Raw genomic sequence first — 27,184 nt, 5'->3', positions numbered from 1 at the left:
TGTTCTGTTGCCCTGAAGCTACAGGAACTTGAGGACTGTTGATATCTTGTCCTGAAGATCTCTCTCGCCTCAATATACACGGCGCCTTCAATGACAAAAATTGCACCAGGGGCGTAGCTAGGATTTTTCCTTCTGGTGTGCCCAAATACAGTTTTCAGAATTTCGGTAAATGTTGCGTAACTAATACATATTCATGTTCAGAATCGAAAACATGCATACTGATTTTTACGTACGTACGTACCATGATGCCGTTCATTGCTGCTATTATTTTTGACAACTACAATAGTTAGGTTTCTTTATCATTCAAAATGTCTGAAAATAATAGGCGGCAAGGCTGCTGTGTAGGAAAGACATCATTGATAGCATTTTGCTTTCCCCTGAAAAAAGACGCTACCTTTTTATGTTGCATATTTGTATAAAGCTCTAAATGGATATTGAATGTGAATGTAAGGATAAGTGGAAAATGCAGGGTCTGTCTGTTGCTTACTAGTTTGTTGCCCGGTTGAAGATCTCTATGCGTAACCTCATGATCGTGAGGGTATGAAAGTGCACTTGGTACTTCTTGAGCAATTTTTAATATTGTTCTTTAAAAAACTGTCAACAACTCCTCCTCAAATGAATCAACCACCTTAAGGAACTGAAGTGTGTTCTTTACTTCCTTTTGAATGCCGCAAGGACGGAAGTCAAAGCATTGGAAACTTAACATAAGGGAACACAAAGAAAAAGAGCACCCCTTTCCCATGTAAGGGATCCCGCCTGGGATCCCGGGTGGGACTTTGGAACGGGATCCCAGGTAGGTCCCCAGGCGGGATCCGGGGTTTGATCCTGGGTGAGACCAGTGATATTGATCACGTTCAAAGGTGGGATCCCAGGTGGGATCCCAACAGGGATCGCAGTTGGGATCCCACCTGGGATTTCTGATCTCGGGTGGGATTTTAGAAGGATTCTTAGGCAGGACCTTACGTGGGATTCTGGGAAGGATTGAAAAAAACTCTGGAATTATAAATTAGTTAGGTGAAATATCAGTACAGGAATGTCATATACAACACTTAAAATAAGCTTCAATTAACTAAAGAATAAAACATAAATTGAAATTTACCACTCCAAACATTGGTCTTGTACCAAAAGGGAAAAATTATTTATTATATTATCAATACTACATATAACATTATTAAATAATACAATGACAAATGCAAAGTGTTTGGAATATTACAATTAAAAGATTTCACATATTAACAAGATGATGAAAAGTACTTGTAATAATAAAAAAATTATTTTTTTTTTGTTATGATTACGGCATTTGTCAGCAATTTTTTGCTGAATGTTCATAGGCTCCTTTTTAAAGTTATTGTGTGCCTCTTCCTCAGTCCACTGGAAATAGGGAGCAAGATGGGCTGTTGGAACAAACACATAACAGAGAATAATAAGAGAGAAAACAATCAAAACTCTGACTGCATGAGACTTGTTTAAATCAACTGTCTTTCTGATAATTAATCAATTTAGTACAATGCTATACAATTTCTCCCTAGTAATTACAAACATTATGAAGCTGCCCTAGTAATTACAAACATTATGAAGCTGAATGAAGAACATGTATGATAACCTCAAATTAGGTTTTGAATGTGATGGTCCAAAACGATTTTTAGAATTAATATCGGAAGGTAAGAAATAGGTATATATGCTTTAAGAACTTACACTGAATGGCACCAAGGATATTTTTGTCAAGGGCCTTTTTTTCCATTTTGGTCAGAGATGTTTGATGCTGCCTGTGTCTCAAGGTCAACAAGGATATTTAGAAGATTGAAGGCTAGCGATTTTGGGATACCCCTAGCCTGTTCCTCTGCCCTCCTTATGACCTCTGGAGAGGCCAGCACCCCAAACTTCCTGTGGTCAATATGCCCTAAATGTACAAAGTATAACAATTGGCCAGTTAGAGCTAATGTCACAATTATGTAACAGGATCTCCTAAAAGTACACAATGAATTTTTCTTCCAGGTTTAACTTATTACTTTTTATCTCATAATATTTATGTTAAATCTGTCATCACCCAAGTAATAAATGTGAGGTATTCATAACTTAAAAAAAAATCATTATTTAAATTCTTTAAATAATAAGTTTACAGGGGTTTTTAGCATACAATTACAGAAATAGACAGGTTGGATAACCATTGGAAAATAATGGTAAGTATTTCCCCAAATCAGTCAAATCAGCATAATTAAACTGGCCTAAATATAGATGGGGATTCATTTCTCTATGTAGGAGACTTGAAAGTGGGAGAAATAGTCAATTTTTCTACAGAATTTTCCAGTCAATTTCTGAAGAGATTTTCAAAAAAGCAAAATACTGCCATTAAGGTGACCATTCGCTTTCCAACAAAAAAAATTATAAAATGACTTGTTAGTTTTAAATGGTCAGAAAACATCCCTATTTAAGGTTAGGGGAACACAAACCAGAGCTTTCTGTTGATCCAGATGCAGCCTGTACATGTGATTGTGGATCAGTGTTGATCTGCTTTAAAGAACTTTCTTCCTTCTCCCCTGCCTCCAGCTCCTTCGTGGGGGTTTCCTGTACTGTGATGGCCGGTACCGGTGTTGCACCAGTACTTATGGGTGAATGGCTCACCACTAAGTTGAGAGGCCTGGTTGAAGGATTTGTACCAGACTGGATGCATGGCATTTGTCTTGGCTTGATAAAGAATTCGCTTGCATTTTGGCTTAATGGAGAACATAAAATTAAGGACTTTTACATAGGAAGCAAGGTATACATGTACCTTAAAGGATGTTGATTATTTTATGGCAATAATATTCGCATGCTTGGAGAGTACTTAGCAGCTTACCTTCCTTCACGAAAAGGGCAATATCTGCCGCCCTTTCACTTCGTAATTGTTTCACAACAAAGGTTTCTGCACAACATTTGGCTTTACAAACAATTCCAAAAGAGCCCCTCCCAATTTCTTCCTTTTCACTAAAACTCACTAAAGCTTTCAACACCTATCTTCTTTTTTGGCTGTGTTATTATGGTTGGTATCAAAACATGCCATTGTTACTACCAAAACCACGGCACCGCATGCCGATTTATAAATGAAACTCGGTGAATGAAGTCAGTGCCAGTGTTCCCATGAGAAATGTGGATGATGGTGGTGGGTTGTTTGTCATAATGTTTTCGGATTCAAGATAAACCTTTGTAGGGTAATTTTTGTTAGAAAATCATTTCCCACCACCAAAATGTATCTAACTCGTATTTCTTTTTTAAAACGAAAAAAGTATGATGTATATTTTACATGATGAGAACAGGACAAATACAGCGTTTGACAGTAACACAACATTTACTGGATGTCCATCTCACACCTCCCTGTCACCGTAAATTTGGAGTACCCCCTGGGATATCAATACCACATCCCCTAGTAAATAAATTTTCTCCATTTTCATCAACTGTTTCGTGACAGTGCATAATAAGGAGAATTTACATACTTACTCGCTCATAGGAGTCAATTTTGTTACAATGCACAACATGAATGTTCAACTTGTTAATCTAAAACTCTTCATCTACCTTTTAATTGATCAAAAGCCCCCTCCGTTACCATCCGGGCTCTGGTGAGTCTATAGTTAAAATAGCTTTGCTGTGGATTCAAGACAGCATTTGTAAATGGCTTCATTAGCCAAGATTTAAAAGGAAATGCTGAGTCTCCCAATATGAGTAGAGGCAGTATGACGCCATTCATGTCTTTGCCCATATACACTCTTTTTTACAAGAATCTAGTTTATAAGAATATCGAGGCTGAAATTTGCGAATATTTTCAGAATAAACCCAAGGCTGAGATTTGGAAAAGAATATAATTTTAATTTGAAAATTTATAAATACAATACAATGAAATATGTTTTTTTACTGAACCGTATAAAATCCTTTATTTCTTAACTAGCCAAAAAAAGGATAAAAACCTGCCCCTAACGTTCGAAACGATATAACTATGAATGATGTACAGCACAAAAGACATAACCGCATAAAAGTATCACTATAAATTCTTGCTTCTTTTAATAACAAAACTAGCCAAAAAACACTAGTCGTATGTTCGACAAGAAGTTATGTTAATGTATGTCAGGCTTTATTGCCTGCAGTCTGGCTCCAAAATGACTTCAATGCCATCAAAGTCATGATAAGACAGATAATCTGATGTTTTGTCCACATAGCCCACTTTGTATTCCTTTAACACACTGTTAAAATAAAAAATTGTTCCTGTGCACCATGTGTTTTCGTACACAGCAGTGACTTTCCTTCCAATAAGATTGTCCTTGTAATTTCTGTCTTGAAATTTATCTTCTTGGATGTCCGTCATGTCTGTGCCACCAAGCTCCTCACAAGGATTCTCTGAAATGGTCTCTTCCCCAAGGGTCATGTGTTCTGCTCCTGAAACAGGGTCCTCCTCAATTTGAGGAAGACAGGCTGATGGTGAGAAATAAGCGGGTGGCGGAACTTAGGTCTTCAGCCCCTCTGGTTTTATAAGTTGGTCGTCTGATCCATTGGCAGTTATCAGGCATCCGGTCCTCTGCCACACTCGCAGTCGCAGCTGGTCGTACTCATTGCTGATCAATTTCTCACCTATCCAATGGGTGATGAGGATGCGTCTTTCCTTCGATGTAAAGGATCTGTCACGCCATGCCACTTTTCTGCGTTCTCATCATCATCCAACCATCATTGCTGAGCTTGACCAATGAGTGTCTTTACAATCTGAGCATAACTGGCATCAACAGGTTGCCATAAGTCAGTAGAATTTGGTAGCCCATACAAAACTAGACCATTAAGTTTCGAAATTGACTTTTTAAACTCATCAGAAACTTGGGCCGTTAGATTGTCACAGAAAAGGACATAGCGAGCATTGTCTTTTACAGACGGCGCAAGAGTTTTCTGTACCCATTCGAGAGACACTTTTGTATCTGCCCATGCATTTGCTTGGTAATAAACATCGATGTCTGGATTGTAAGCTTCCTTTTCATCTTGGCTTATGCGTTTTCCAGTTCCAAGTTCGGAAGATCACACCAAGCCTTGGTTGCTCGCCAGTTGGTCTGAAACAAATCTAAAGTGTATACTGGCGCTTGTGCAAGCTACTCCCGGGCTGGCTGATCCAGACTTTGTGGTCATGTTGGTCAACGTCTTTGTCAACATATTCATATGTGCGTGTTGTTTCAACAACAAAAGAGAGAGGGCTTTGGTCGACGTTAAGACGCTGCTTCGGTTGAAATCTGCCCCATTTCTCATCATAGCCATCATTTCGTCCAGTGCGCACTAATTTCTCTGAGTGGTTGCATGCCATTTCTTAAGGTCGGGCTCGAAATTTTTCTTTGCTGTCTTTCTGCATCTTTGGCGCATTCGCATTCTAACGTTGTATTTCTTCAGAAAACTCGCGACAACATGCTGGCGCACTGTTGCGTTTGGATTGCCAGTGATCTCTCTCTGTGTCACTCTTGCCTTTGACCCCAGCCAGTTGAAATCCACGCAGTAACTTTTAGATCGGGCTTCTTTGAACTTTGTAAAAAATAATAGAGTAGAGCTGTTTGTGTTTTGATCCTGTTCTTATTTTCAACAATTTCTTGTGTGCATCTACAGCAGCGGCCATTATCTTTGCTTTTCCCTTTATCCACTTAGAAACTAAGGACTGGTTGATGAAGTACTTGTTCGCAATCTCGTCTTGCGTCAATCCCCCAACCTCAACGTCATGGATAACCGTGGCTTTAAACTGAACCGAGTACTACTCCCGTTTACTAGCGCCTCTGATTGCTTCTAGTTTTACCATTTGAGGAACCGGGAACTGCAATTTTGATTTAAAACGCCTCACGAAAACAATACAGCGCATTTGTATATGTATGCATGTGCTCATTAAATGTATTACAACACTCATTAAAGATGGACTTTGTTCAGTCACTACGTACCTTGTTCAGAACCGGTGCTTTCATCAGAAACAAATGGAGTGTATCCAACCTTTCTTGAACAGCAATTTTGATCTCGCTTTCAGTTTCACTGGCAGAATCCTTCATTGGAAGAACTCCCTTTTGGGCAACCCTTGTCGTTCCGATGACACCATGTGTACATTTCACATGAACAGACAGCCCTTGCTGGTTTACAAAGAGTTTTCGCAGTGATCGCACTAAACTGTCTTTGACGCAGTTGACACAAAATCAGGTAATTTCATTTCCGTCAATGTCTCTCTGTGAGGAATGCTTTTTTAAAGCCAAAACGGCCAAGTTTAGCCTGACGCGACATCTTGACCTTGCTGGCTGCAACGAAAAGCGATGGAACACGTGCACAATGTAACACATTACAGATCTAGACACCAAACACTTGTAATTGATTACCCAATACTTGCTAAAACGGAAATGTCGAACGGTATTTTCTAAGAATGTTCATAAATATTTTCAGCCTAAAATCGGCAGAAAAATAAGAATATTCAGCCTACGTCGGAAAAACTGTATTCTTATAAAAAAAAAGAGTGTATTGGCCCACAGTTGTTTTGACTGGAAAACGATAGAGTCATGTGAATTACCTGGGAAGCCACAACTTCCCCATATAATTCGATATTTAGCATCGATCATACCCATCAAAACAATTGAATAAAAACTTTTGAAATGTTGATATTCTTTGCAAGCTGCCAGTCCACCATTCGGGCATTTCAAGGGTTAGTGGCACCTGTCTATGGCAGCCCAGCAGCAAGGAAACTGCCACATCTCCTCCATGTCAAGCATCTTCTCTTTAAATTGCTCAATGTTTCCTGGGAAATCGGCTGATATGTTGTCTTTCCACAGATTCCTAATAATCGTTTCTGCGAACTCTTCAACTATTGCACCCACAGTCGAACGACCCTGGCCACCTTGCATAAGGCAGTCTCCTAAACCAGTTGATTAGGCGTCAACTTCAACTTCGATTGTCTCAGTCAATTTGCTTCCCAGATGAACGCGGTGTTTTTTTCTTTCGTGAGAGGTAGGTTACAACACCAAGTAATCTTTCACTTCACCTTTGTTTGTTGGAGCTGGCATGGATTGGATACAATCTTGTTTCTTTGTCAAAGCAATTAAATTTTTTTTTTAACTACTCAGCTCGTTTAGTTTATTTCTATTCTGAGTAGTTTTTTTGCCTATTCTAGTTAATTTATATTATGCTGTAATTTATCTTCTATTTAATTTGGCAAAATAAAATGGTTGTTGTTGTTGTTGTCTTTGGGTCAGGTTTCACTCTTGCCTGTCAAGAGCAGACCCATCTAGAGTTTTCCTTAGCTGGGTCTTTTCCATGTTTCTTTTTTTCATGTTTAGTTTGATTTTCTTCTGTTGGCATCTTTTTAGCAAAGCCAGCAGTCGTTTGACGTGGTTGACTGTCGCCTCTTCAGTGGTGTCGCCGTCCCCCCCAGGCAATGATGTCATCAGCTGTAATTTGTACACTCTCCAAACCTTCTAAATTCTCACCAATTCTTCTTTGGAATTATTTAGGTGCAACATTTATGCCAAAGGGCTTTCTGTTCCATTTCATTCTTCTAACAGGGGTATCGAAGGTTGTGAGCAGTGAGATTTTCTCGTCCAGCAGGACGTTCCAGAAGAAAGACTTGATGTCAGGCGAGGCAAATAATTTGGCATTGCCAATTTCTGTACACAGATGGTCAACAGTTGGAAAGCTTGAGTGCTCTGTTAAGTGGTCTGCTATCTAGTGTTTGACAAATCCACATGTTTTCTACAACAAAGCTTTTAAAGTGAATCCTTTTAATGCAGAAATGTCGGTAAAATCATCAACTTTAATGTAGTTAGACAGGTGCTTAAGAGGAAATCCGCCAGGACTTCGAGTAGTTATTGGACAAAATTATGTACCAAAACTATTTACACCTGATTGCAAGCTTTTGTGTTACTGCTTCAAATATCTTATCAAAATAAATCTTTTCTAACAACACCAAACATCGAAAACAAATTTTGAAGTTCCACTAAATTCCCATGAATCGCTTAAAAGATGTGAGCTTTTGACCATAGCTTGTGAACTTTGAATATCACTTTCTTAGACTCTGATAAGAAATTGTTGTACCAGAATTATTTCTTCACCTTATTGCAAACTTTTTTGTTACCTATTCAAATATCTTATCAAAAGAAATCTTTTCTAACAACACCAAACATCGAAAACAAATTTCGAAGTTTCGCTGAATTCCACTGAATCGCGTAAGACGAATTTACAAAATGGTTACACGTGAGATTTTGCCTATACCTTGTGAACTTTGAAAGTCATTTTCTCAGACTCTGATAAGAAATTGTTGTTGGTGTTATCACGGATAATTACTTACATCTTTAACTTTTATCAAGGGTAGGAAATAACGCAATAGGATTTAAAATATTCTGGTACTCGATTTTTGTTCAACTTAAATAAATATTACTCGACTTCCTAGTGGATTCCGTCTTAAAACTCTTTAACAAAATGACGTCACTGTGAACCCCCCCCCCCCCTCCCGCAGAAAAAATTGAAAAACCCGCTCAGATTCCACAGCAGCTTGGTGCCTGTAAAAAAGCTGTGTAGCTTAGCATTTCTTTTGCACTGGGAACTGTTGTTCTCTTGCCCTTAAGGACGTTCGCGCGAAAATCTTCCAACATTGCAATTTTTCTTAAAATTTCACCAGAGCTAGTTTATTAGTTACTTTAATCAGAAATGTAAAACAAAGTGGGGGTCACCGACTTCGTTTCCGAAATACAATAACCGAAAGAGGGCGCGTATTTGGATAAATTTCACTTCGTCACAAAATATGACCTCAGCGGCTTCGGGCGACAAAATATTTTAAATTAATTGATGTAGGCTAACTTTCTTTGTCTGAATTTATTTTAGTGGGTCTATTGTACAAATATATTTCGGTTTTGAAGTCCCTTAAGGAAAATCTTGCCTTAAAGAATTGGATTTGCGAACACTCGAGACTGGAAAATGTGACTAATTTGGTCGCGCGCGAGGGGAGAAAATGAAAAAATAACAAAGTTCCAACATTGGAAATTCGCTCATTTTTTGTCAATCAGTAGAGATTTATCAGTAAAGTTGGTATATCCCGAAAAAAGTGGGGGTCACCGACCGTTTAAGAGAGGAAACTGCAAGCGAAGTTAACGCAACGGCTACCAACCCTATATGTGTTTGGAAAAGTTTTCTCAGCGTGCGCTCGTGCATGACGTGGCGTGACGTTGCGACATGAATTACGTGCGCAGTAAGGATGCGCATAAACAATTAGCGCGAACGTCCTTAAGCCACAGGATTTGGGGGACTGTTTTTCTATTACCCTAAAGCCACTGGAACTGGGGGACTGTTTGTAACTGCCATAACGCGTATATTTTCTCGACCAGACACAGCAATAATAAACTCTCAAATACAGTACAAAGAAGCCAGGTTGAGAACTTGAACTTGAGGGTGAGGTCGAGGTTTAAAATTGTTCTGGCGTTTTGACCGTGAAAAGTCACTTGGTAGTAACAACAGGCAAAAACTGCAGAAATCTGCGCTCGTTAATACGGTGAGCACTAAGATCCACTATGTAAGATCTATGTGATGTAATCCGATGTTACCTAACATCCAAACTCCTAAGGGAGATTCCTAAGGGAACAAAAAAGGCGCGTCTTCTCCTGACGTGAAGATTTCTCTTGCCGCGATCCTGGTGCAAACCACTGATAGGTGTATATTTTACATGACACCTTCGGTGACCATTGTACTCACGGAAATGTCTCAACCTTCTGTACCGCAAAGTATTAATAGTAATACTTTATTTCCCAGTAATTTTGACCCACAGACTCTTTTAACTTATCCTCAGTTTTGGCTTTCTTCACCCTCTTCAAGATCATTTTCCAACTTCCTTTTCAGTCCTGTCAGTTTAGTGTTTTCATTTTGCAGCCTCGTACAATCAAGTTCATTGTAATAGAACTTAACACTGCAGGTCGAATATTTCCCATTACTCCACATGGCGAAAAGCTTTCTCATCCCATTGCCACCTTGGGTTTTGGCTTTGGTAAAGCTTTGATTTAATCGGTCCATTTAGTCGCCAGATCTTCGATTTAAACTCTTGCACGAGTCAAGAAGTAACGATCACATTGGGAACATGGCATACCTTCTCAACCAGAATCTTCAAAACAGAGTTCGTTATACCATGATTGCAATACTCTTCATCGTTGCTCTCGACCTCTTATTCCGATGATTTTACAGCCCAGGCAAAGACAGAGAAAACAAAGTTTGTTTCAGGATGCACAAAACTAGGGATATATTTCTGGTATATTTTGTAGGTAAACTTACTTACTTGTTGATATGTGCTTCAAATGAAGAATGATACAGCCCATAGAAATTATTCCCGCCATTACTATTTCCGGTACTCATCTTCTCTTCTCCGTCGTTTGGCACAGCTTCAACCTCACAACACAAGGCAAATGTAAATAGAAGCACAAGAAGTGGAACAATGCTTTGCGGGAACGCAAACATCTGCGTAAACCCTATTTTATAACGCCGATTTACCGACTTTTTTTTCGCTCGAGGGATTACAAATTTGATGCCAAAATTTTAGTCGATACCAGGCTTTCTCGATTCACCCGTACTTGAAAAGAAACACCGCTGTTCCTGATGACTCCGGAGTACGAGTAACGGCTTTCGATGGAGTATGACACTTTTACGGGGTGTTTTTTTTTTCGTCCTTTTTAAGACATTTTGTAACTTTACTGGATAGAGTGATAGCTACATTACTAAAATCGGTACGTACATTCGAGAAAAGTAACTTATAACCATTTTATTATGGGCATTTTTGCTGGTATTTTGGCAAATCTGGGGGCCTGGAAACGAAAGATAAAAAATTCGAGCGAGTGTCGCACAATGTTTTGCCATGACAATGTTTCTGAAAAAAAAAAACAGAAACATTTTTGTGTCCGCAACAAATGCGGTTGGGCGCACGGGCAAACAGGGAAACATTTGTGTCCGCAGCAATGTGTTCTCGTTTACCACAGCCTTAAGTGCGTTCGCTCTAATTGTTTATGCGCATCCTTACTGCGCACGTAATTCATGTCGCAACGTCACGCCACGTCATGCATGAGCGCGCGCGCTGAGAAAACTTTCCAAACACATGTAGGGTTGGTAGCCGTTGCGTTAACTTCGCTTGCAGTTTCCTCTCTTAAACGGTCGGTGACCCCCACTTTTTTCGGGATATACCAACTTTACCGATAAATCTCTACTGATTGACAAAAAATGAGCGAATTTCCAATGTTGGAACTTTGTTATTTTTTTATTTTCTCCCCTCGCGCGCGACCAAATTAGTCACATTTTCCAGTCTCGAGTGTTCGCAAATCCAATTCTTTAAGGCAAGATTTTCCTTAAGGGACTTCAAAACCGAAATATATTTGTACAATAGACCCACTAAAATAAATTTAGACAAAGAAAGTTAGCCCTCATCAATTACTTTAAAATATTTTGTCGCCCGAAGCCGCTGAGGTCATATTTTGTGACGAAGTGAAATTTATCCAAATACGCGCCCTCTTTCGGTTATCGTATTTCGGAAACGAAGTTGGTGACCCCCCCTTTTTTTTACATTTCTGATAAAAGTAACTAATAAACTAGCTCTGGTGAAATTTTAAGAAAAATTGCAATGTTGGAAGATTTTCGCGCGAACGTCCTTAAGTGCGTTGCAACGTGAGAAAAGGTTCGCCTTTTTTAAAGGAGCAATGTTACGGTATTTTAAGTCGTTTTTCTGATTACTTTCAAATTTAAGGAAACCTCAGAAAAGAAGTTTTTCAAGGTAAAAAAACACCAATGGAAAAATAAAAAAGCCAAAAATTAACAAGGATGGTTTCGACTGACAAAGATTAAGACAGATTACGAATGACAAACTTGAAAACTTTTTTTTTTAAGATGTGCTGTCCGTGACGTAGCTCCTTTAAGGACGGACCATTTAATTTAATTTCTTTTGAGTAAAAACTTTTAAGCATTAGTATTTGTAATTATATTTTAAACAACAAAACCCTCTGCAAATTTGTTTTGTTTTGCACCATCCATGTTTACCAGGTGGGGCTTGCTTGAATTCTTTCCCCCGTGCTTGCTTGTTTACGATTTTTTTCTCATACTTTTCTTGCTTGTGAAAGATAATTATTATTTCGTGATTTTCTAACCCCGTTCCCCCACCTAAAAAAAAAATGGTCCATCCCATATTTTCTTCGTTTTACAAGCTTCGTGCGTAGACAGATGACCGAGATATCAGGTGTTTTTAGTAACGAAGTAAAAGACCGCTTATCCATTGCATTTTATCGCACAGATTATCTCGAGGCATGACAACGTTACCAGCTGTGGTTATGCCTTTCTAGTCTGCTGAACAGGCAGTCTGTAGCCTATGCCTTTTTAGCAGATTGCAAGATACCATTTTAAAAAAATTACATTTTACCTTTTGAATAATGTAGCAGCGAGTACCACAAAATATGAAACAATGCTGCCAAAATCTGTTTGAAAAAGTACAAAATGAAATGAAACCTCTTTACAAAATTTACTCGTTTTAAGCTATTTTGACGTTAAATTCGTGTCTAAAAATAGTTTTCTTTTGTCTCGAGCTGTTTAGGCGGATTGAAGCACTTATGAAAATTTCAACTTAATGATCAGCAAATCAGTGGCTGTGACGAAAGATCACAATTGCATGCAAAACAGAAACAACCGCGAACGAACGCAAGAAACATTTGCTATCATTCGTGCCTTGCAGCCAGGAACGAACGTACGGGGCGACTGCTGTTCATCACATCTGGTTGAAAGAGAAAGTTCTGGACCTTGCTGTGCTAGTTTTTGATTTTACAGCTTTCAAACCACCGAATGTGAGCGCAAATCTGTTTTGGTCGATCAAGGGTAGAATTAAAATTATTAAAATCATCGTCGATGGTGGCGTGAATTTTTTAATCAAGAAGAAAGATGGGTCAAACAGAAAGCCGTCGCTGTAGACTCTGTGCTACAAGATTGAACCCGAAGAAGAAGCAGGATATGGAACAGTCTCTGTGTTCAAAGTAAGTTTGAATTTGCATTTTAATTCCAACAACTTGCTGGGTTTTAACGCAGCGAATTTTGACAACTTAGTATTCTTTCCTGAAACTATCGCCATTCTAATTCACAATCGTCCACAAATTTAATCATCTGAAAGTGTAGCCTTCCATTGTAAGGGAGTACAGTTATCGATTTTATGTGAATTGTGAATATGTACCAAACAAACGCTTTCGGAAATACGCAAATATTTAACACGGTTTATTTTCACTCAAGAACAGATGGAAGCGTCTCTGGGAAATAATATGGCAGAAATCATCAGAAATCTTCTCAATTCTATTATTTGACCGAGCAGCGACGAAAGTGAAGGTTAAAATGCGAATTTTAGATCGGTTTTCCAAAAGAAATCTGAACGTAGAATTAAGTATTTTTCTTGTTGTGAATATTTAATTACTTTTTCACGGTATTGAAAGAAATCATTGTTATTGTAAATTGTGGTTGCTTCAAAGGAGTTTCGTAATCTGTTCTTCAACGCAAGACGGATTTGATAATCTAACGTCTTCACAAAATGTCAGATGGACTTTCACGCGGTTCTTATACATAGGACAAATTTGGAATAAAGAAATTTAACCGCTCTATTGTTTGTACTGGAATGAAAGGATTACAAATCAATTTTAAGAATTTGCAATAAATTTTTAAACCAGCTTAGTAAGTTACGTTTTTGGCAGCATGTCGTGTTAAAAACATTCTTCCACGATTTTTCAAAAATCGCGTCAGAAAAACCCTCGTGGAGTGCTGGCACACACTTTGGTTACCTTTTGTAAAAAAATAAAGAGCTGACTAGAAGCTATGTTTTATTTGTGTGCATTATGTTTATTTCTCATTTTAATATGCTAATTGCGACCAAAGAAAATCCTCTTTGTGATTGACGAACTTGTGATCGTTGGCTACGGCAACATTTCTTTCATATTTCATCAAAAACACTTGGAAAATTTTGAGAAAACTCCCCAACGTCACTTCTCGTTCTTCCAAACTTGTCCTCACATTTTCACGACTCCTAAAGCTCGGGTAATGTTCTCCGTCTCCCAAATTAAATTTGTGCATATATTTTGTAACTATGTTTACTTTAATATGTACGGTGTTTTTTGTTCTGTATGGTTTCATGACGGATTAAGTGAAAGGGGCGCTGTGATAGGCCACTAAAACTCTACATATCTTGCACTATTTTTGGAGCACGATGAATTGCAGTTTCTCATATTTCAGATTCAGATTCAAAAGAAACAGAAGACCTTTGTATGCAGTTTATCGAATCAGTTGTGTTTAAATTCGTCAATAGCAGTTTTCCTTATTTTTTTTTATTCAGGTGCAGGAAGAAAGGGTCAAAAGCGCTGTGGGAAAACAGATCAGCGCTAAAAGGAGTTTTCTTCGGTGGAGGGAAGAAAGAGAAAAAGAAGAAGAAAAAGAAGGGGAAAAAGAATAAGAGCAAGAACAAGGGTGAATAACTCGGTGAAGTTTTCTTTAGATAAACTGTGCCGGACTGATGTTGACTAATAGACATATTCGAATAAAAAAGGATAAAAATTTGAGTCAAAATATTATTAGAGTATAAAAACTGGCTTTCTACTTTGATTATGATGTGACAATCGCACTATTTATTTTAAGTGCTTATTTTGTTAAGTAAACCGTATGTGCCCTGTAAATAGAATTATCTTATAATTCCTTCAAAGGAGTACGTAAAATGACATTAAATGATATTAGTCTGGACACATTTAAGGTAGATTCCTGTGTATTCTTGGTAAAGCCTGACCGTAATACAGCATACGCTATCTCTTGTAAGCGATGACCGTCGATCGGCTTAAATTAACGTGATTAACGAGATGAACTTTTTTGTATGTTAGTATTCTTTTTGATTTATCAAGAAACGTATGATTAGTTTTACTTTTGCAACCGACCTCAAACTCGGTTGAAGCGACTGGTTTGGTCAACTCTAAATCGTTTTCGCTTGGAATCTTCTATCCAAGTTATTTGAAATCGTTTTTCCCAATAAAAACGTTTGGTCCAAATAGAACACACAGCTGCAATAGGAGGAGAATCGCCTGAAAGCTGCATTTTCCAGTTAATTTTACTGTGATTTTTTTTCTGTCAATGTTAATATTCCTGTTACAGAGCGGTAGTAAGATATACGTTTAGAGTAGCTTATCTCATCAAAAGGCGGAACAAATATCCATTGGCCGATACAAGTTAAGTACACGGAAAAACTGTTTCGTGTCAAAACTATCTACTGCTTTATGATTTATGTTATCCGCTTTATGTCAGAACTGTCAAAACCGACTGTTGAAACACTCGGTTTTGTTAGCCTTTATGTTAGGGTTCCACAACAAAATGTCGGTCGGCTAACTTCGAGTAAAATCAAACCTAAATTCCAATAGACTGAGTTAACATCTTCCTTTTGTGGGAATGGCCCCGAGTAAATGAAACAAAATACACAGCGTGCATAGTGAGGCTAAGTGCGGATAGATTGTTCATATTCTTGATCGTCCAACGACCATTCGCCAAGCGAGAAATTGGACAGATTTTATGAAAATCGGTGTTAAACGCCGTCCACTGTAAGTGATAACGCGTACTTATATATTATGCATTTCCAGTTTAAATGACAAAACTCCTTTGCCTCTACTTCTTTTGTGGAGCTTTTTCATTCAAAAGTTCAAAAAAAGCGTACATGCGTAAAACAGCGCGCGTGGACTTGCGCGTGCTGCAAGACAAATGACGAAACAGACGGAATAGAATGTCGTCACAAACGACTGAACTAAATTTGCTCAAAGAGTTTGAGACGGATGGATACAAGGATGCAAAGCTAAAGGTTTTGTTTTTCCATCGCAACTTTTTTATTGTCATGTGCCTCTATTCCGTGCATCAAGATGGTTTCAGAAAAAATGCAGTAGTATCTTTGGTGTGGAAAATTTACTCTATCGTTTAAACTGATAGTGTAAAATTCTTCCATACAAATGAGCTACGGCCTTAATCCAAGAGGACAAGAGGAGTAAGTACTTAAGCAAGCAACTAGGTGGGTGGGTAGGTAGTTTAGTAAGTAACTAAGTGATTGAGTAAGAACGTAAGTAAGTAAGTATTAAAAGTAAGCAAGTTAGTGAGAAAGAAAGTGAGTGAGTAAGTAAGTAACTAACTAACCTAGTGATTATCTAAGGAAGTAACAGTGAGTTAGAGAAGTTCAGTTATAATTTACGGAGGCAGAGAAGCACACAGATCCCACATTACTTGATGTGCACTGTTCGCAAAGAACACCAAAGATTGCTGAAACTCGACACACCGCTAACAACAAGGCATATAAAAGGAAGAAAGCAAAAAAAGGCAAATCAAATAGTAAGAAAAGAAATGTGAGTAGGATTGAAATAGAGCCACCGTTGATAGAACAGCTTGTTTTGACAAACTTCACTGTGTATAGAACAGAAAGTTTCCCCCGAGTCTCATAGCCGTTCCTCAAAAAGGGTTCTCTGGAGTAAATGGCGAAAAAATTCTTCTAAGGGCTTTGGTAACTTTTAGTGGTGCCACGCTCTATTGGGAAAACAACTGTCTAAATGCACGCGCAAAATTGCGTAAACAAAAGTAGTACACGAGTGATACAGTTATTAATCAAAACTATAACAAAATTCTCGAACGTGATTGGTTATCAGCAGCCCGATTTGAGCACTAATAGGACAGTGTACGCGTCATGCTTGTAATTGGACAGTGTAATAGGACAGTGAACGCGTCATGCCTGTGTAATTGGACAGTACGCGTCACTTTGCGCGCGCTGTTGTTGTGCATTTCGTGGAGTAAACTGTTATGTTTTTCAATATTTTTAAAGGCGTTTAACCATTTAACCGAAGATTAGGTTAATTTGTTTCTCAAATTTTGTCATAGTTTTGATTAATTGGTAACTGGACTTCGTGTCATCCAATTCTGTCTGTAATCATACTCGTGATTAAACAAATCGGACTCCCGCTTCGCGGTCGTCCGATTTTGTTAATCACTCGTATGATTACAGACCGAATTGGACTCCACTCAGTCCTATTACCATTATTAATTTTAAAAAATCCTGCCCTCACTAACAAATAAAAGCTAACCGCAAGCAAACCGGAGTGGAACTAACTGCAAGCAAACCGGAGTGGAACTAATCGCAAGCAAACCGGAGTGGAACTAACCGCAAGCAAACCGGAGTGGAACTAACAGCAAGCACACAAAATTGAAACATTTTTATCGTTTTTAGACAGTTTTTGGTCGCGCAATAAAATTCGTCATTTAGCGCGTGCATTTAGACAGTTGTTCCCTATAAAGCGCGGCACCACTAATTTAATTTACAAATAAAAAAGCCTTAGCCGTGCTTTGTTCTGTTATAAAGCACGCAAGGAGGTGACGAGAGCACGAAAGAAGTGTAGGGTGAAACACGAGCCGCAGGCAAGTGTTTCTCCCTACTTCTTGAGTGCTATCGTCACTTCCTTGAGTGCTTTATAACAGAACAAAGCACGGCCAAGGCTTTTTTATTTGTTTTATAATAAAGGTTTACTTAAAACTTTAGAGAAATTGGATATAAACAAGATTTAATCTCAGGATGCGCGCGCGGAATGGCGTGACGGATCGTGCGCCACGGCGTCAAAAGTCTTTTGATCTACAAATTCTTTTTTTTTTTCAAAAACGCGTCTGAATTTTTGAAATAAAAGCACGTTAAGCACTACTTGAAGTCTTACCATTAAATGGAGCTGAACCACTCAAACCTTAAAAATTCTCCTCGGTTTGCTTAAAGCCGGCGACACACCTGGCGATTTTATTCGCCGATCGCGGCGATCGGCGAAAATCGCCAGGTGTGCCCGGTGCAGCGATTGCGATTTTCGCCGATCGCCGCAACCGGCGTTTAAAATCGCCGATATCTGGCATGTCAGATATCAGCGATTTTATTCGCCGATCGCTGGCGATCAAAACAGCGAGACACAAGCTGCACGCGCACGCAAACAGTTAAAGATGGCGAGAGCACTCGTAAGCAGCGTGCTTTATTTATGGGTTAGAGACTGTTGTGAGTGTTTTGTTGACAAATACACGCACGCGCTGGCCGCACAATGAACGAGAAATTTTCAATACTGCACGAGGCGTAGCCGAGTGCAGTATTGAAAATTTCGAGTTCATTGTGAGGCCAGCAAGTGCGTGTATTTGTCAACAAAACACGAACGGACAGTCTCTAACCCTTTTAATATACAATCTAAGTACACTGCAAGCGATCATCGACTTAACGGCGAACTTCAAACAATAAGCTTAATGTTTAAAAATAAGAAGTGTGGTAGTACATAAGTTTAATTACACGGGATTACATCAATAATATAAAAATCACAAATAAGCCGTACAGAAATAAAACTTAAAATGATTCATAAAATCGTTCATCAGCTGTGGTCGTTCATAAATACAGTCAGCGAGAAGCTTGTTCAAAGCGAGTCGATGGCTTTCACAATCAAGCAACTACAAGCAAGTCAATCGCACACAAAAATGTATTTATTGAGCTGCAGTTTACCTTTGAACATGAAAGCGCTTCAAGTTGTTATCCTCTTCGATTTTGTTTGGTATTGGATCGTTGATAATTTAAGGAATATATTTTTCTTCCACTTCTACAAGCCTCGAAGCTGAAGACATTTTCAATAATGCACGATTTTTGTGCATTATTGTCAATACTGCACTGTTGGAGTTTGCTGACGACAGGTAAAGCAAAATCACGTGATCTATTTTAACCAATTGCGCGCGTGGATTTTGGACAGTGAACGAAGATTGTATATTAAACTCTCATAAAGCACGCTGTTTAAACCAATAAGAACGCTAGTTAGATTGTCACTTTATTATAAAAGTTACTAAAGCCCTTCTAAGTGACCATTACGGCTTCATAAGAGTTGGAGAGAAGAGACGAGCTCCACCACCACTGTCTTTAGTTAGTAAATACAGGTAGATGTTCGTGCTGCAATGAATTCACGCATACGTTCAACACGCGTTGGAAGAGTTCAATGATATTTACGAAAATAGCATGGCGGACCTGCCTTATACGGAGACCATTTTTGTGGCTTGCGTCTAAATTGAAGAAGCTGGGGACATGCAGCACGCGCAAGACAAATGACGAAACAGACGGAATAGAATGTCGTCACAAACGACTGAACTAAATTTGCTCAAAGAGTTTGAGACGGATGGATACAAAGGCGCAAAGCCGGCAAAAGGTCCGTCCATCGCAATTTGTTTTTATCATGTGTCTTTATTCCGTGCATCATAATCGTTTTCAAAAATACTGTGGTATCTTTGGTGCGGACCATTTACGCAAAGTAAGTAAGACAGTCAGTCAATCAGTCGGTCGGTCAGACAGTCAGTCAGATAGTTAGCCAGTTGGCTTGTTGGCTTAGCTTTGCTTAGTTTAGTTAGTTAGCTTGTTAGTTAATTGGTTGGTTGGTTAGTTAGTAAATGAAGTTAGTTGAGTTAGTTAGTTTATCCCTTGCATCAGAACCGTTAAAAAAAAAATGCTGTTCTATCTTTGGTGTGAGAAATTTACGCTATCGTTAAAAGTGAGATCGCGTAAACTTTCCGCACCAGTGAGTTACGGCCTCAATCCAAGAGGATTAAGAAAGTCAGTCGGTCGGTCGATCAGTTTGTAAACGTTACCTGCACTGTCTACAAAGAAAATCACCAACAACAAGGCATACAAGGAAAGGAAGGCATATCAGCTTTCAAGAATAAGAAATAAGAGTAGGGTTAAAATAGAGCAGTCGCCGGGGAAGAACTTGTCTTGGGAAATTCCATTGTTTGTAGAAAAAATATTTTTCCCCTGGTTTCACAGACGTTCCTCCACAAGTGTTGTTCGGTGGATCATGGTCGGCGCAAGTGCTATTTCATTCTCTCGCTCTCATTGTAAAACCTCCCCTCGCGGCAGTGAAGATGAACAAGTTAAAACATTAGACGTTCTTCGGCCTCCGATGTCATCGAGGAGTAGAACGCAAGTTTTCATCGTTCGCATCAGCCGGTGACATTAGATGAAACTGCAGTAGATTGCAGTCTTTCTTGCTCTTAAGTCTGACTAGAACGAAAAACGAAAGGGCGCGATATACGAGCGGCGAAGCGAGTAGCACGGGCGCCCAAGCTACTCCTAGCTCGCGGCTTCGCCTCATAAATCGCGCTCGCTCGTTTCGTGTTCGTCCCCAGGGACTTTAGAGCAAAAGAGAGACTGCTCGCAGCTTAAAACTGCAGGGCCTTCAAGTTCTTACATGTGTGAAGTTCTTCGCGGCCAACAAGCTGAGACGCAAGTTGAAATACTCTCTGGATGAAAAGAAAACGTTCCGATGCGTAAAAGCAGATATGACCCAGCCATGTGGATTTCACTGCTCCAATTACACCAGTTAAGAGTCGAGGAAAAGAGAGAGTAGTGCCGCTTTTAATTCAACCCGGTAACACACCTGCACATTCCGGCTTGTGTTAAAGCACAGGATCAAGAAGTTTCGTTATCGGGTGTTGCGCATTTAAGCCAAATGTAGTCTGCTTTTGTCTGCCAGATTCGCAAGTCTTCGCTTTCCATGTCACCAATGCAAAATTGTCAAGCTCTGACACAGGTTCACCGTTGTACTGGAGTCATAAGTCCCTAGAGTAGAGCGAGCGAGGAACGAGAGAAAATGTGAACAAATGATGTTCTAGGGCGTCAAACCTTTTTTGTTTGGGCACGTAATTTATCGTCAGTCGCGAAATACCTTTGCGAGCGTAATCAGGTGGTAATAGTGCAATGAATATCAAAAACCAAAGAGAGCTGAAACTAACCGATTTTGTGGCAAGGAAAAAACACCGAGTAGACATACAACAGTCAGAGGAAGCTACAGCAGAGCAGCCTGAGTTAACAGAGGTTAAGATAATCAAACACGGATATTTTTAGTAAAAGATTTTGGTCACGTGATTGACCACGCCCTACAGTTCGAGAAAACCATTGTTAACGATTCCCACCACTTGTCGCACTAAAAGATAAAGTTTTATTCCATGAAAACAATTACCCTAAGAAGGGTTTAGGGAATCTGCCCGAAATGAAACAAAACATTTAACTGGACAAAAGTTATTTCCTATCTTTGACTAGTGCCAGTCCCTCTCAAATATTTAATCAATGTACTAACAAGACATTAAATAGTTTTCTCTCATTCCGACCGGCGTTTGAAAGTAAGTACTAGTAGCCATTACCCTGATATAACGTTGGCTCTTCCTTTAATCTCTAAATAGTGGGAATTTCTTGTTGTGAAATTGTCACACAATCATGCGTAATTAGTCACGTGATTTAAATATGACATGCATTACACAAAAAATTTGGATGGTTTTTGGTCGTGATTAACTTTAAATTTCAATTTTACAGAAAGCTCTTATTGCTTTTAGTATAGACCACCCCCTCTCAAATATGACGAGAACCAGGCCTTAATCTACTTGAGTAGGTAGTTGAGGACAGGAGCAATACAACTGGAATAACTCGGGAATAACTCCAGAAACATATCCTTACTAAAAAATATTTTTCGTGCTGCAAAAAATGTCTTGGTTTACCACCTTGAGAGTTGGTGGAGGGGTCGTAACATTGGAGTTACAAAAAAAAGGATTTTAGAGTGGGAAGGTGGCTTAAAGAAACGAGGTCGGGTGAGGGGAGGGAGTTACAGAACCTTAACCATCTTTTAGTTCAAAGGTCGCAATATCAATTTCTCTCATTGGTTTCTATGGATGCATGTTTGTTTTGAGAATTTGGCAGTTCATCAATACATTTACAATATCCCTCCGTTGACGGGTTTATTTATTCTTTTCACCTGTTAGGTTAATAATGTAGTGATATGGTAAGAAGAAATTAGATGTGTATAGTTTTATAAATTTAAGAGTTACGAAGATAATGCGGCAGGGAAATGGGACATTTCGGGACTTTTAGTTTCTTTTTCCACGACACCTTAAGAGCGGTTTACAATTGAATGTCTAAAGTAATTCGCGTTTGCTTTGATTTTGCATTTCCGCTTGACCATTAGATTTAAAAAAAGGCGAACCACTTTCTCGACCAATCGCTTGCACACTCACACACGTTTTCCCGCGCTTCACACCGGTTAAACATGCATTTGCTTTGAGTTTTGATTGGTTCACTGGATTGTCCGTGTCCTTTGTGATTGGCCAGAGTGATTACTTTTGTTTTGCTTTTGCGACACTTCATTGATAATTGCCCTAGTTCGGTAATAAATGACCCGATGTAATTGCTTCAATGTCAGTCCGACAAGTAGACTGCTTGCAATCTGTTTTTCTCTTGAAATTCAGGAAGCGAGTGCGAGGCGAGGGCTTAAGACGCCTGAAGAGGGGAGTCAAGCTCGTTACCGGACCATAAGAGAAAAGACGACAAAATCTATCTACAAGAAAAACGGAAAACATCAGAGCAATCGGGTAGTAACAGTATCAAGCGATAAAATCGTGTAAAAAAAATATGATTTCGAATTATTTTATTTACGAACGAAGTATCCAGAACCCAGCAGACTGCATCAGAAGTGAAGAATCTTTCCAATAACTTTAATACAAAGATAACCCCGTAGATCCCGCTCCAGTTTATACAGGGTGAGGCAGGAGCAGATTTAGCGATAAACTTGTGATCGCTGAGACCAAAATAGCACATTCTTCCCGCGTAAGTTCAGGAAATGTACTGAAGGTTGTTTAGATTTCTGATACATTTTGTGCCGAGGTGTCTTAAGGCTAACGCTTGACACCACACTGAGACAACGCAGCAACCCCGCCACCCTATACAGAAATATTATTGGGGTCCGTATGGTGGATTGTTGGTCTCTGTATGGACTTCTCCGTATATATTCTTTTTAACAGTTTCGAAATTAAGTATATACATTACTAGCAGGTGAAAACGAGTCAAATTATGTTACTGATAAACAATACTGGGTGTTTGTTGTTAAACAACTTGCCAAAGAATTTTCAAACTGGCAATCTTTTTAACATATATTACTTGGGCGTTGTCCACATTGTCAGTGACACCCTTCACTGCAAGAAGCACGAGTTATGCTGTAACCTTTCTGTATCCATGTTTATTTGTGTTTTTATTTCTAAATATATATCGAGCTTTTTTCTTCAATTTTTCAGATCAGCCACCCAGCTAAATTAGCTTTTATAGTTATTCTTGGTGAAATTTTACCAGTTACGGGACGATCACATGAGAACCCCGGGCCCCTGATCACTTCTATCGCCTACGATCGTCTTAGTTGTTGCAAACGATCGATGCGATAAAAAAGGAGCGGGGTGATCATATGAGGACCATCTTTAAGGTAAATAAACGTGTGTGATGTTGAAATGACCCTCTTAGGTTTTTAGGGCTTACATGTAAAAAATTATTTCAATTATGACTGACATTTTTTTTTAAATTGAGACTGTGCTTCTGAATGTCGTGTATCAAATAAAACCAGTCAAGATGTCTACAATCAACACTCTTGGGTGTGTAGCAGATTTTTAAATAAAACGACTGAATCGATGTTTTATTTGATAATATGTATTTTGGAACGTTATTTGGAAAATGCCACACCCCATGATGTAATGATTCCCTATTGGGATGTGTTCCATGCTATCTGATAACAAATCAGAGCCAATCAACCAGATTCTTTGCAGAATTCTGCTCGCTGGAATTTCCTAAAAAGGCTTTTTACAGCAAAACACAAAAAACCGTAAGGGGGAGGGGAGTTGTGTAAAGCTGAGTAGTTAAAATGCAACAGCAAGATATACCATACAGAGTGAAATCACATCTTCACGAAGTATTTTTCCATCTTTATTATTTACTATTTTATATCTTGCTGTTACACTACATATACTCACTCTGTTCTTTTCATAAAACAGACCAGTAGTGATACTATGTGAAATGTGGCTAATTACACTTGCTAAGGACATTCTTTGCTGTCCACCAGTTTCGCTTCACCGTACGACTTACCCACACGTGTGGGCACAAACGAATAAAAAAAAAAAAAAAATTTTAATTTAGTGTCCCATATTTCGTATAGTTCTTTTCAAGCACAACACAAACACAAGAAACAGATATTTTCCTTCTTCTCCCAGTCTTGTGTTTGGGCTTACACGTGCGTCATCGCGCCGCCCGTGCCCGTGTTACGTAAACTGGGATAAAAGTCATAAAACAAGTATACCCCCAAGTTCCAATCAGAATCAAATGAAACTGAAGAAACTGTTTCCTTCAGTTAAGTTGAGTGTTCCGGCTTTCGTTTAGCCTGTTAATACGTACAACAACAAACACAAGAAAATAATTTTTCCTTCTTCCTTCTTCTTGTGTTTGGGCTTATACTTGCGTCACCGCGCCGCACGTGTTTCTTATCCAGGATAACACTAGTACACACCTTAGTTCCGCTCTGATCTTCCTATCTTTGTTAAGATATCGGCGATAAATGAACGCCTTGCACAGGCAGTTTATAATTGTTCATTTTTTGACAAATCGTTTCTAAACTGCTAAGGATGGAGACCAAAATAAAATCGGTTAAATCGATGTCACGATTGTCAGAGGTGTTTTTCTATCGTATAAAAACATTTTCACTTCATTTTCAATATTTTGGCTGCTGCTGATTATATCTCGGGCCCCGCCTTTCCTTTTTTTCCTATGTACTTGAGCTTATGAAACGTGTGAACCCAGAAGTAATGCTCGGGTTGTACGTGAAAACCAAATATGTAATAGGAGTGTACAAAACAGTCTGATATGAAGTTGTGGTGCACCGCAATGATAGGGTTCTGAAGAGCCAACCGCTAAACCCAACCCATTGGGGGTCCCTTCTCACCTTATCCCACAATTTAACCTCTGCCCTCCCCTCCCCCTCCCTTTAGGAACTGGAACGTATGATTTGTGTAAACGTGTCATTTCCGAGCGAAACCGCTGCTAATCTGTGTTGATTTAATTATTTGCGGTCCACAGTGGAGCTAAACCATCGTAGTCACGTAGTTGTACTCAAATCGTTCATTCCACTTAACTGTTAACAAGTATTTTAAGTTGCGGTACATTCCTAAGTTGCATGAGGTGTCGCAAAGGCGCGCTGTGAAAAAAATGATATAGATTTTAGCCGAAAATGATTTCCTGAGTTCTTTGTGATTTTAATTATAAAGAGCTGTTTCCTGTAGGCTCTTGGTTTTGATCTTAAAGGTGAAATATCATTTGGAAAACTATATTTATTAATCATGTGATCAGCAAAAATATGTCGGGTTTTCCCAAGAATCGAAAATAGCGTTTATCTGAGGTCCAATTTGTATTCTGGTCATGTTAACAACAGAAATTAAAGGGTTTCGTTTCTTGGCATTTTTCTTGTTCTTTTTTAAGTTTTAATTAAAATGAAGGAAAGCTTTATCTCTCAACGCTCGTGCAGGAATTTTTTTCGGTTTCTTTTTCTTTGTTTTTGTTTAATGTTCCGTTAGAATTTTGCCGAATCAAGTGATACCGTTTTTTGCCGAATCATTCAAAGCTTATTATCAGCTTGGTGAAGATATTTGTCTACATCACAGCGCGATTCAGGAATTTTTTTATCCCTTTGTTTTCGGTAAAGAGCTTGCGCCTATTTTGTTTCGGAAGCGCCCCTTATTCAAATATGATAGTCGTTCCGGAAAAGCTGATGTACTGACAGATAAACCCATCTAAATATAACACAAAAATACAGTAGAATGACAGAGACTGACAGGTATCCTGCATTCAACTGGGTTTATTCCAAAGTTTTTAGAAGATACGAATGATATCGAATATATGATAGGTTTCGGTGTTGCATTAACCAATGACATTTGGTCGAGAGACACATGTTAAGACAATAATTAGTTCTCGTCAACTATCAACAAATGTGATTCTTTGGGATCGTTTCCTGGGAGTAAAAACAGAAAGCAAGGGTTCCGGTTTGGCGCAGTCGCGTGTTTTAGGACAAAAAGTTCCTCCGGTGTCGCCGACTGACATGATGAAATTTGCTAATTTTTTTTTATAAATAAATCCTTTGTTTTCTGAAAACGCCGGAAAGGAAACATCCTGTTAATTGCTGAGGAACAATTTTCTTTTTTTTCTGTAATTCTGTGAATAGTTCTGTGGAATATTTCGTTTCGATTTGATCACGCGAACTATAATCAAAGAAAAAATAAAACAATTTTTCTTTTATCAGATTGAGCTGTATCGAATACACGTTTGTTTCGTTAATCGGACTGTCTTCACCTTTTGTGGACTTTTTGTTTAGTATGACTTCCAGATTTTTTTAATTTCACAATCTCGTTCATTTCAGAATGACCGAACTTGTTCAGCCACCCAGCCATGTCTCCTTTAGCTAACAAACAGAAAACTTAAAGTATTTTTTAAATTTAAAACATCTCGTGATTTCAGAAAGTTGTACGTGCTCTGTCATATTTTCTTCACTGTTAACGGCGATATCAACTTTTTTTTTTTAATTTTACTTTGCAATTATCGCATTTAACTGTCGTTTCGCGGGCCACGCTAACTACTCAAAACCCACCGCACCGTGTAAATGATTCTATATATTAAACCTCAAATGCGTCATTTAGCTAATTTATGGCCCATTATAGCAATGAATCTGTGAACACGGTTGATTTCTACTGATATTGTCGAAGAAACCGCAAAATTTGTTTTACGGTGTGTATTGAAATATCAGCGAATGAAAGACATATCGCAAGCGTTTTTTTTTCACGCGTTTCCGAAACGTACAGAAAATGAAATAGCCGTATTAGCTAACGATACGCGCTTTGGGGAAATTGTGAAATAAATTTTGACTATACAGTTAGAAATGAGAGCTGTTAAGTTATATTACATCATTTTAAATTGGGAATAAATCGCACTTGTTTGCTGACTAAAGAAGGAGGTTCGGGGGCGGTTGTTTAGGTATGGTTCTCGGAAACCTGGTGGTTTTTTTGAAAGCTAGTTATTTACCCTTGAGTACTGGGGGTTCAAAAATTTATACCATATTTATGTTATAGTCTAAGAGCATAAGTGTCTTCCGTATTTCGCTGGTTAGAAATGGCGTAACGTAAGAATGGGATAGCTTGTGAAAGCAGTCGGTTTTCGGCAGCGTGGAAAATCGATTGGCTGGGCTCTACACGAGAATGTAAGTGAAAATAAGGCTAGAGTTTTAAACGTTCAACAAGAAAAAAGCGATTGCACTAACCGATAGCTGTAGGACGTAAA

At 38.7% G+C, this 27,184-nt stretch overlaps 1 protein-coding gene, 1 long non-coding RNA gene and 1 pseudogene across 2 annotated transcripts; 1 reads left to right on the top strand and 2 right to left on the bottom strand.

Annotated features, from left to right (window-relative positions):
* Nucleotides 1-559: 559 nt before the first annotated feature.
* LOC144656893 (uncharacterized) lies at nt 560-3,094 on the bottom strand. The gene is made up of 3 exons (XM_078517140.1): nt 2,451-3,094; nt 1,696-1,900; nt 560-1,394 (listed from the first exon to the last, which is right to left on the bottom strand). The coding sequence occupies exons 1-2, from the start codon at nt 2,674-2,676 to the stop codon at nt 1,722-1,724; spliced, it is 405 nt and encodes a 134-aa protein (XP_078373266.1). The 5' UTR covers nt 2,677-3,094; the 3' UTR covers nt 560-1,394; nt 1,696-1,721.
* Nucleotides 3,095-4,102: 1,008 nt separating this feature from the next.
* Nucleotides 4,103-5,788, bottom strand: LOC144657888 (uncharacterized; annotated as a pseudogene).
* A 6,771-nt stretch (nt 5,789-12,559) lies between these two features.
* LOC144656894 (uncharacterized) lies at nt 12,560-14,736 on the top strand. Its single transcript, XR_013571410.1, has 2 exons — nt 12,560-12,998; nt 14,336-14,736. It is a non-coding gene; the product is annotated as an uncharacterized LOC144656894 (long non-coding RNA).
* The last annotated feature ends 12,448 nt before the right edge of the window (nt 14,737-27,184 follow it).

The sequence above is a fragment of the Oculina patagonica genome, chromosome 6, assembly GCF_052425735.1.
Source record: "Oculina patagonica isolate OP01 chromosome 6, crgOcupat, whole genome shotgun sequence".
Lineage (NCBI taxonomy): Eukaryota > Metazoa > Cnidaria > Anthozoa > Scleractinia > Oculinidae > Oculina > Oculina patagonica.
This window is presented reverse-complemented; position numbering and strand designations above follow the sequence as displayed.